Source organism: Phalangium opilio, unplaced genomic scaffold (assembly GCF_054372755.1).
Source record: "Phalangium opilio isolate 3A_F unplaced genomic scaffold, DU_Popi_V2 ptg000060l_1, whole genome shotgun sequence".
NCBI lineage: Eukaryota > Metazoa > Arthropoda > Arachnida > Opiliones > Phalangiidae > Phalangium > Phalangium opilio.
In genome coordinates, this window is record NW_028324177.1 from 8,698,720 (window position 1) to 8,708,751 (window position 10,032).

At 35.0% G+C, this 10,032-nt stretch overlaps 1 protein-coding gene across 3 annotated transcripts; it reads right to left on the reverse strand.

The window, feature by feature from the left end:
- Window positions 1–2,496: 2,496 nt before the first annotated feature.
- LOC149667056 (uncharacterized) lies at window positions 2,497–8,772 on the reverse strand. Of its 3 annotated transcripts, XM_089841572.1 has the most exons (11): window positions 5,664–5,804; window positions 5,294–5,504; window positions 4,990–5,229; window positions 4,793–4,930; window positions 4,606–4,728; window positions 4,503–4,544; window positions 4,250–4,435; window positions 4,029–4,070; window positions 3,424–3,656; window positions 3,196–3,355; window positions 2,497–2,703 (listed from the first exon to the last, which is right to left on the reverse strand). In XM_089841572.1, the coding sequence occupies exons 2-11, from the start codon at window positions 5,499–5,501 to the stop codon at window positions 2,558–2,560; spliced, it is 1,518 nt and encodes a 505-aa protein (XP_089697698.1). In that variant the 5' UTR covers window positions 5,502–5,504; window positions 5,664–5,804; the 3' UTR covers window positions 2,497–2,557. The 3 variants fall into 3 exon arrangements, with proteins under 3 accessions (XP_089697698.1, XP_089697696.1, XP_089697697.1); XM_089841570.1 differs by lacking the exons at window positions 2,497–2,703; window positions 3,196–3,355; window positions 3,424–3,656; ... (4 more) ...; window positions 4,793–4,930; window positions 4,990–5,229 and adding an exon at window positions 8,522–8,772 and having other exon boundaries at window positions 5,364–5,504; window positions 5,664–7,883; XM_089841571.1 differs by lacking the exons at window positions 2,497–2,703; window positions 3,196–3,355; window positions 3,424–3,656; ... (4 more) ...; window positions 4,793–4,930; window positions 4,990–5,229 and adding an exon at window positions 8,110–8,249 and having other exon boundaries at window positions 5,364–5,504; window positions 5,664–7,883.
- Between the last annotated feature and the right edge of the window lie 1,260 nt (window positions 8,773–10,032).

The following is a 10,032-nucleotide window of genomic DNA, read 5'->3' on the forward strand; positions in this document are numbered from 1 at the left end:
GCCTTTAATGGTAATCATTCTTTAAACCCCTTTAATTTTGAAACCTTTGATCTTAATTACCTATCCGTCAACGTCGGTACCGATACCTATCCTTCGGAAGCCTTTACGCCTGATTACGAAAACAATCTATACACTCGAGAGTACATGTCGTTATTCACCTCTTTAAATACATACAGAAAAAACAAGGGGAATTTTATCACTTACGAAGAGTACTAGCCCGAATGAAAATGCGGGGGCTAGTCATCTTTCTTTGCCCCGACAAGGAAATCTACGTATCAATATGAAATTTAAAAACAATTTACCACACAATGTCACGTGCATAATTTATTCCGAATTCGAAAATTCTATCATGATAACTAGGGATCGCTCGGTGTTATTTAATCCCGAGTAAAAAGGCTCTATATAACCTCTGATTTTAGAAGCATTCTCTCATAACCGGTTAGAGATGAATCAAGTACACTACCTATCGGAGAAGCAAAACATTTACGTTGGAAGCGGAATTCTTCCCGTCTTCAATGTCAAACGACTCGATACTAAAACCGAAGCGTCTTTCGACAGTTGTATTTGGAATAGTATATGGACTTTTGAAGCGGATATTGACGCTTTCTTTAACGGAATAACGGGACGATTTCTGACTTGGTTAGTTGACGGTACTCAGAGAGTTAAACTAGAATGCTTCGTATGTCAGAGAGGAAAAATAGTTGACATTCGTCAATATATTAGAGGAACGAATAATAGATATAATATTCTATTCTCAACATCGAAAGGATTTTCATTAAATAAAGACAGTTGGTTAAGGTTAAAGAACTTGAAAGACGTTACTGGTAACGAATTGAAGCGAAAAGAAGAGGCCAGAGAAATAATGAAGAAAATTATCTTGGACAGTTTGACCAATATTTTATTTAATTTCACTGATTCGTGCGAAAATATCAGCTGTCATAACGAAATCGGCCACGATATCACTTGTTTACCCACGGATACTAATTGGAGCGAGAGAGTGGAGAAAAACCTAATTAGAGCTATTCCGTTGCTTAACTACGAAAGAATTCTAGAATTCTTTGTCGAGGAATACGGAGATTACGAAGACGACGTCTCAATTTTATTTAACGATATTCTCGGAAACTTTGTCGGTCTAAAAACTGAACTAATGTACGGTTAAAAAATATATATCACTCTTATCTCGCGTGTATTGGGTCATGGATTACTCTAAGGCGTCTGAAAATATTCCGAGAGGATTTGAAATCGTTGGAATGCGTTACCTCGGAGAATAGCAAAATGAATTTAATATCGAAATTACTCGATAAACGGTGCCAAGGGACCAGGAGATATTCGCCAGAGAACAACCAATACCGAAGCTAATGTCCTAAATGATCCAGTGTTTAATGATGTATCTATTTAAAATATATTCTTGGAAATTTTGTCGGTCTAAAAACAATGTATTATTAATTTTTAAGTAACCGAATAAAATATAAATTACTATTATTGTTGCGTTTGCTATACCTACGTTATATATCAATTTTTTTCCTTATTTAGAAAATATTCCAGAAAATTGTATCTCTCCCTCTTATATAAGCTTTGGTCCCATTGAACCGAATTCGCATTCGACAGAAGGTAGGTTTTTTTGGGGTCCCATTCGACCGAACGTAGCCAAAGGTGCGGTTTTATTTTAGTCCCATTGGACCGAAATTCTATTGAACTGGAAGAAGACATACTGTGTGGTTTTGCATTAAATATATTTTTAATTTCACAACTTATTATTGTTAAAATAAATGTGAGTTGAAAATGTATTACTGCACTTATTTTAACTAGGTTTTAATTACGGCGAACCTCACCTACCCTAACCTACCCTAACCTAATCTAACCCAACCCAACCTTGTTTGGAGGTAAAAAGATTATTTATATGAGTATTAAAAGCCCGCCTCTTACCACGAACAATTTATTACCAATAATAGAAATATTTTGGAAAAGATGTCAGCCCAGCAAACACAAAAGATCCTCGGGGCATTCCAGGGAGATTATTGTGGGGGATTCGGTATATTGACAGGACATCCAAAAAACCTAAAAAGAGCAATTGTGGATATTCCTAGAGTTCCAAATGTCCGCATTATCCCCATCCCCAGGACATCCATAGTAAAACCTTTGTGACATCCCTCTGACATTCCTCGGATTTTGAGGGGTTATTTATTATGTCCGTCCAAAATGCTGAGTAGGTTCTAGGAATATTAGCTCAAAACTTTGGGACAACCTATTGACATTCCACGGATTTTGGGGGGGCATTTATTATGTCCGTCCAAAATGCCGAGTAGGTTCTAAGAACATCAGCTCGAAAATATAAAATATATGCCTTGCTCCCACAAATATTCTGAGAACGTCTCTGGATTATGAATCGTTGTTGATATGAATATGCTTAGGATATCTTGGGTATTTCTTAAATTGAGCATAGATACATCCAAATAACATTGTTGGGATGTTAATAGTTAATAAAGACCAAAATAATTCCAATTTGAAAACCCGGTCGTTTTATTTGTCAGTTTAAAAATTCGTATCGTAAAATTGATTATCCGTTGGTTGCCTGAAGTTGCTTTTTTGAAGTTGTCTCTTTTGATTTAACCCGTTCAGATGCGTGGTTAAACCATGATTTTATATGTTTCTCAACATCTGAAACAGTGGCCTCCTTAAAACTTTTTAATCCTCTAACAGTCTCTGCATGGTTAGAATAAGTAAATTAAATATTTAAAGTTGATTATGAATTTAAAGGGATAATGAAGGGCAACATGTTATCGTTAGTCAATCAAGGCTGGGGAATTATGCATGAAATCATTACCAAAAATTTCGTTAATGTATAATTTTCAAAATTGTGATTTTCACTTGCTAAGCCTAAAGCTGTTTTGCAACGAAATTTAGCACATATTAATATTTCACAAGACGAGAGTAGTTTACTGCGAGCAATCGCAGACCTCATAATTATAATTGCCTTTGATAAACAATCACCGATTGCACGCGAAAAATTCCTTTCACTCGTGAAACTATACATATTAAAATTAGCGAGTTGAAATTACAACTTTGAAAAATAATAATAAATTAACGAGAACGTTAAGTGAGTTTTCCCTATGCTTCTAAGTTTAATTTCCACAGCTTAAATAGACTAAAATAATTTGTTGCCGTTCTACATTAAATAACTAGAATATTCGTTACCTATTGTTATTTTCATCAGCCTTAAATTACACAGCGTCCGTTTACCTTTCCTGCCTTCCCAGCTATATTGTCTTGCAAATTCGTCTACAAAAACGTCAACCAAAATTCGTTTTACACTGTCATAGAGGGTCACACCTCCAAATTGTTTCAAATATCCTCTCTAAAAAACGTAAAAAGAAAATATAAATCATCGATCCAATATAAATTATAAAATTAAATATTATTTACTAGTTTTGTGACATTTTCTACCGAGCCTAGTAAGTCTTCTAATAAATCGAGGTCTGTTTCGCTTTTCAATGGAAAACCAAACATTTCTTGTAACTTTTCAACATCTTCGCCTGTAAGCGGATTAGGGCGACTGCTGCTCTGTGTATTTGCTAGTATTGCTTGCACTGTTTCTAAAATTTGTTGCTGAGTGGATTTCATAATATCTTGATTTCGTTTTACATTATTCAACCATGCTAAAATAATTTAAAGATTAGAATTTCAATAAAATCCAGGGGTAAGCGAGTAATCGAATATTGCAAGTAATCGGCAATGAGTCTGAGTCGAGTACTCTGGTAGTAATTCTAGCTACAGTCTGCTGAAATTCCCGCTACACAATTAAGTTTCACATTTAATTAAAATTTTATAACAAATAATATGGTATTAAATACCAAAATTATTAGAAATCAGATTTTTAAATGAATATTCTATCAGATAATTGCAAAACCTCAAATTAGACTCTCGAAGGGAAAATAGGACTCAGATTGTACTCGAACGTGGACTCAAAACCAAAAAGTCAAGACTTGCGCAGCTCCGATAAAATCCAAAAATGAATGTTTATGACATACATTTGCTGACAGCAACCATCGGATTATCTGAGTTCTCTTCATCTAAGAACAAAATAATAAGTAATTTCAATATTTATTAGAACGAATAGTTTTCGGGTACTCCCGTATAAATTATGATAAAATATTCAACGTTGAACCACTACGCCATTTAATTAGATTTGTTTTAAACCGATTCACTGAATATTTAAATAGCCATTAATAATGTATGATTTAAAACTTGCCTTTGAGAAAATGCTTGCGTTTACGATTATCAGAAGAAATATTTGCAGTGGCAGTCTTGTTAGCAAATTCGTCAGTTTTATTTTTTAACAGCCTTTTGGGAGCGTAATAATTTGGACGAATACTGGAATCCAAAGATGATGATAGCCTTGACTTCAATACATCATTGTTTTTATTTCTGGTTTGATCTAAAATTAGGAGACTGGTTAGTTTCTTTTCATACATTAATTCTAACTAGCTGTAATTTTTGTTTACTTTTTTGCGGTCCAAAATTTGATATTTCATTCTCACCAGAACCTAAAAATTATAAAATACATTTTTATTACCAAAATCAAACAGTTATCCAGAGTGAAATTACCTTCAACATCACTTAAAATTTCAGAATGCCAAGACCCACTATCGTCATCATTTTGATCCTTTGAAGTTGAAAGCCCGAAATTGTTAAGGCCTTGCGATTTTCTTGACGACTCGTCACTAGCAGCTTCAAACAGACATAATTAAGTAAAAATGAAACAAATTTATTAAAATTAAACGTGGAATTATACCAAAAGGAATATCCTCGCTAAATAAACTTGAAATCTTCTGATTAGTTGGGACCGCTGGTTTAGAACGTCCATTTTGCAGCCTCATCGATAGTTCGTTTTGGCTTGATACCAAATTCACACTTCGAACACAGCCACGGCCTATTAATTGAAATTTAAATTATAAATTCTTAGCACACATTATTACGATAATATCATACTCTGGCTAACAGATGAAGCGTGGGCAATAGAGTTAAGAACTGGAAGTTCGGGAACTTGGTCGGCTGATTCCTTGTCTGCATTTTCATCCTCGGATTCAGTGTCTGTTTCAGATGGAGCACGTTCAAGCGGTTGCTTAGTCTTTTTTCTTCTTTTACCAGGTCCAGTATCTTTTTCACTAGCAGAAATATCAGTGTCTCGGCAAGACTTTAACATTTTTTTCCATGCTTCAGCAAAAGAATCTGTAACGTCAAATATTTATTAAAACATGAATTTGACGTAAATATCGAGAAGAATATATCTTACCAATGCTGCTACGAATAATATTTACTTCATAAATTTCCCATTTGTCAGTAATTGGTGGAACTTGTTTTTTCGCATATCTGGATGCATTTCTGTCTCCAGGCCAGTAACATTTATTTTCAGAGTTTTCTTCAAAAAGCCACGAATCAACTACGACCGCCACTCCTCCTTGAATAAATTCCACTATGTTGAATCTATGATTTTCGGCCATTTTCTGCAAGAAAATACTGTCTATTAAAGCACTCTGCAATGCTAAAAACCAATAATGAATAATTGAATGTTTAATTCTAGCTATACTTAAATTTCAAAATCCATGCACTGAAAACTTAATTTAAGGTTGCAGCATGAAACAGTTTTAGATAAAGTTACAAACCACATTTCAATCACTGCACGTGTTATGAAGAAGTTGCATAACAAGGAACTCATTGGTGTTGTTTAACGGATATTTCATAGCTTTCGAAGATACTTCACTAAGAGGCCATTTCATTAACGCTGATATCGTTTTTACTCGAAACACACCGACTTTAGACGATGGACATGGCGATGTAAAATAATTTTCTACACTCTTGAACTTTCTTCCCACTAAAATCATTTTCGATGGGTCTTTTTCAGACGAAACAATGTTTTCAATCACCACGATGCTTAAATCACTCAAAATACAGCAGTGATCACGCTGGGAGATTGAAAGTTGAAAGTCTGCCAGAATAATTTTCTTGAACTGGGGGTCAACGCACCCATCTAAAAGGGGTCCTTCTTTGTGTACCATGTGACACGAAAAGTCTTTTGGTCTAACGTTTAAAGCACAGCTGCTTATTCTCCTTTCTTCTGTTATGCGATTAATAGCCTGCTTTAATGGGTAGCCAGTGTTTGCAATTTTACTTTTAAGCGTATAAAGATAGTTTTCGAAAGGAAACGCACTAAATGCATCAAGATGACCGTATTTTCTACAATCTTTTACTAGATGAAGTAAACAGTGTACGTTATACGAAATTAAATGTTTGCCATAAAGAACACTATACATTTGAACAAAATATTTTAGTAATTCTCCAGCAAAATCTATTAGTCCCACAGTTTGTTGTGGTGTGGCCAGAATTCGAATAGCCACGATTAAAGTTCTATAAAGCTCGTAATGAGAATTTGGTAGTATATTTTTCAAAACTAAGATTCCTGAATATAACAAAAATTGCCGGAATTCCGTAGCCTTAAACCTGTCAACATCTTTTAAAGATCTAGGCTTTCTAACAAACTCCGAACAGGTTACCGGAGCTAAAGATTCTAAGCGATTGGACACTTCTAAGATTTGATCAGGCCTAAATTTAAACGTAGCATTTTTTTTCTCTGCCCCCATCCACAGTTTAAGTGTTTTCTTAACAACGCCCAAACAGACTAGGTGCATATAGTCTAGCGGAAAGTCTTGCACCATGTCAATGTTTTTTAGTTTTTCCAAAAGACTAGTTCCATGATGATGTCCCGCTTGTGATTTATTTCTAAAGCTAGCATCTGTTCTTAACTCATCATTGACTAAAGGAAAGCAATGCCTCTTTCTGCGTCTTATTCCAGGCTGCGTGCATTTATCACATCCAAAGTAACCATTATGTCCTTTAACCTTTCTGATAAAAGCCCTAGCAGGAGTGTCACAGACAAAACCTGTTATTTTCACTGTCTTATGAATGCCGTTTACTGTAAGACCTTCTTCTATTAGAAGTGATGCCTCTGTGATAAAGGAAGATAAGTACTGATCGGTACATTTAGGTTTGCTTAGTCCATGAAAAATACCAATAACGAAAGGCTTAGAGTTTTTGAGCGAGGAAATTAAACCTAATATTGGCCAAAAGTTACTGGTTGTGCTCGTTCCAAGTGGCAATCCGTCGATATTAATTAAAATCTTAAACACTGGTCCTATCAATGTTTCATCGTGCTCACGACTGACAGTATAGCGAATACCTGATTCGAGTCCGAAATGAAAGTATTCGCCGGGTGGCATTTCTTCTACAATAGAATATCTGGGGGTTCGCAATAGAGTACGCGAGTCGCTGGGTATTTCTTTGAAGCAGTTATGCTTTTTCAATATCTTTAGAAGGCCATTAACAGCAGCTTTGCTTATTCCGTAACAAGTTGTCCACCTTGCAAGGCTTGCTCTCAAGTGTACTGTTTCGTTCGCTTGCAGATTATCAAATGTTTCATCTGTTACAATATCTGGTCGGAAACGTTCATCCTCAGTAGTTTTGTGTTCTTCAATTTCAATATCATCTGATTGAGGTTCGTTACACCCAAAAGCATTCGTTTCTTCGTCAAAAAAATCTTCATCTGAATCACTATCTATTTCTGTAGAGCTGCTATGTTCATTGTATTGATCACTATCTATTTCTGTAGAGCTGCTATGTTCATTGTATTGATCACTATCTATTTCTGTAGAGCTGCTTTGGTCATTGTATCGATCACTATCTATGTCTGTAGAGCTGCTTTGGTCATTATATAGTTTGCCATTCAATAAATTGTTTTGGATTGCATTTGAAGAAGAATTTATTAGCCTTGAACGATGTCTAGATGACAAGGTTGATAAAAGCTTGTAACGTCCTTTCGGCATTTTAACCTTAACACGCAGGATTGTACGTATATATTAAAATGCAACAGGCACAACTAATTCGCAAAATAAAACTAAAGCTTATATTTAGAATAAATTACTTGGCAACATGCACAACATGTTCATAAAATATTATTTTTCTCTGTCCTCACTGCCCACAACATTTAATGGCTAAATTTAAGAATAGCCCCTGCTCTTCCAAACTTAATAAATCATATACCAAATGAAAGCTTACGCCTTCCTCTATTCATTGGACACCATTATAATGAGCGCAAACAATAATTAACATTAAAAAATAGCCGTGCCAAAGGCTTTGCCGGGACTCGCTGTGATGATACACGCAGCGGCGCCGCACTTAACCAAACCAAACCAAACCTAAAATAACGTAAAAATTATGTAAAAATAAAATAATTTACGCGGAATGAATTTTGTTAAAATTAGTAAAAAATTACCTTAAATCATAAATTTTAGGTTAGGTTTGGTTTGGTTTGGTTTGGTTTTAGTCCCAGAGCATCAAAAGAGTAGTGGCACTATTTGTTAATAGCAATAGAGCGTAGTAAAGTCAAAGGAAGGGGGTGCCATCACTATTAGGCACTGCTGCTAAGCCTTGGCAATAAATAACAATGAAAAATGAACAAATGATTTACCTTTTATGTTGAAAACGTTGGTTCCCGAACACAGCAGCGTTTAACCGAATACTTGGTGATTAGAGCAGGAGGTACTTTAATTACCGTGGTCAATGTAAAGCCCGAAAATTTACTAAACTCGCGATTAGATAACCGTCCGCAATCGAAAAAAAATGTACGATAAATATTTGACTGCTCAGCTGGCGTACCTCTACCCGTAAATGACGTCGTCACGTTTCGCGAGAGCGAGACTCGCCTCGCCTCCTTCCTTCTTGCACACGCGGCTAGGTTCACCGTGCCACCTAGTGCCTAATTATACTTATTTTTTAATTTTGATTTCGGGCTGATAATCACCTCTGATAATTTTGATTTTTTAAATTATATTATTGAGATTAATTTAGCACATTTTAAATTTTATTCTTAAATAAAAACTATTGTAGTTCAAAAGGCCGCTACCTAGCTCCAAAAGGCGCTGCTATTGTGAAAAATATTTGGATATCATATGGATGTTCCTTGTTCAAGTGACTTTGAACACAGAAATTTGCACGTTCTAGGTGTATCTATAGAATATCCAAAAAATTGGAGGTTTTATGGATATACGAGGTATATTAGGGGAAGAACCCTTTTGGGCGGGATTGCCGTGGGAGATTTGGGTCTGTTTGGGACATTTCTCGGATCATGTGTGTTTGCTGGGAGATAATTAATTGGAGAATATTTTGGAAAAGGTGGCAGCTAATTAATAGGAGAATATTTTGGAAAAGGTGGCAGCTAATTAATAGGAAAATCTTTTGGAAAAGGTGGCATCTAATTAATAGGAGAATATTTTAGAAAAGGTGGTAGCTAATTAAAAGGAGAATATTTTGGAAAATGTGGCAGCTAATTAGTAGGAGAATGTTTTGGAAAAGGTTGCAGCTAATTAATAGGAGAATATTTTGGAAAAGGTGGCAGCTAATTAATAGGAGAATGTTTTGGAAAAGGTGGTAGCTAATTAAAAGGAGAATATTTTGGAAAAGGTGGTAGCTAGTTAAAAGGAGAATATTTTGGAAAATGTGGTAGCTAATTAGTAAGAGAATGTTTTGGAAAAGGTTGCAGCTGATTAATAGGAGAATATTTTGGAAAAGATGGCAGCTAATTAATAGGAAAATCTTTTGGAAAAGGTGGCAGCTAATTAATAGGTGAATGTTTTGGAAAAGGTGGTGGCTATTTAAAAGGAGAATATTTTGGAAAAGGTGGTGGCTGTTTAAAAGGATAATATTTTGGAAAAGGTGGTAGCTAATTACAATGAGCATATTTTGGAAAAGGTGTCAACGAATTATTGGAACCTAACCTAACCTAACCTAACCCACCCGAAAACAAAATATTAAAATTTTAATTTAAAACTTAAAGACATTGATGGAACTACCTTAAATGGACTGTACTTCATTTTAAGCACAATTTGTTAATTAAATCTATATATCTCTTGCCTTGAAAGGAATGAAAGTTAGCGTTTTAATTAGTATCACGAAACATTCACTTTTAATATTATTTACATA

Excerpts from the sequence above, each read along its gene's own strand:
- LOC149667056 (XM_089841570.1), bottom strand. The coding sequence starts at position 7,877 with ATGCCGAAAGGACGTTACAAGCTTTTATCAACCTTGTCATCTAGACAT.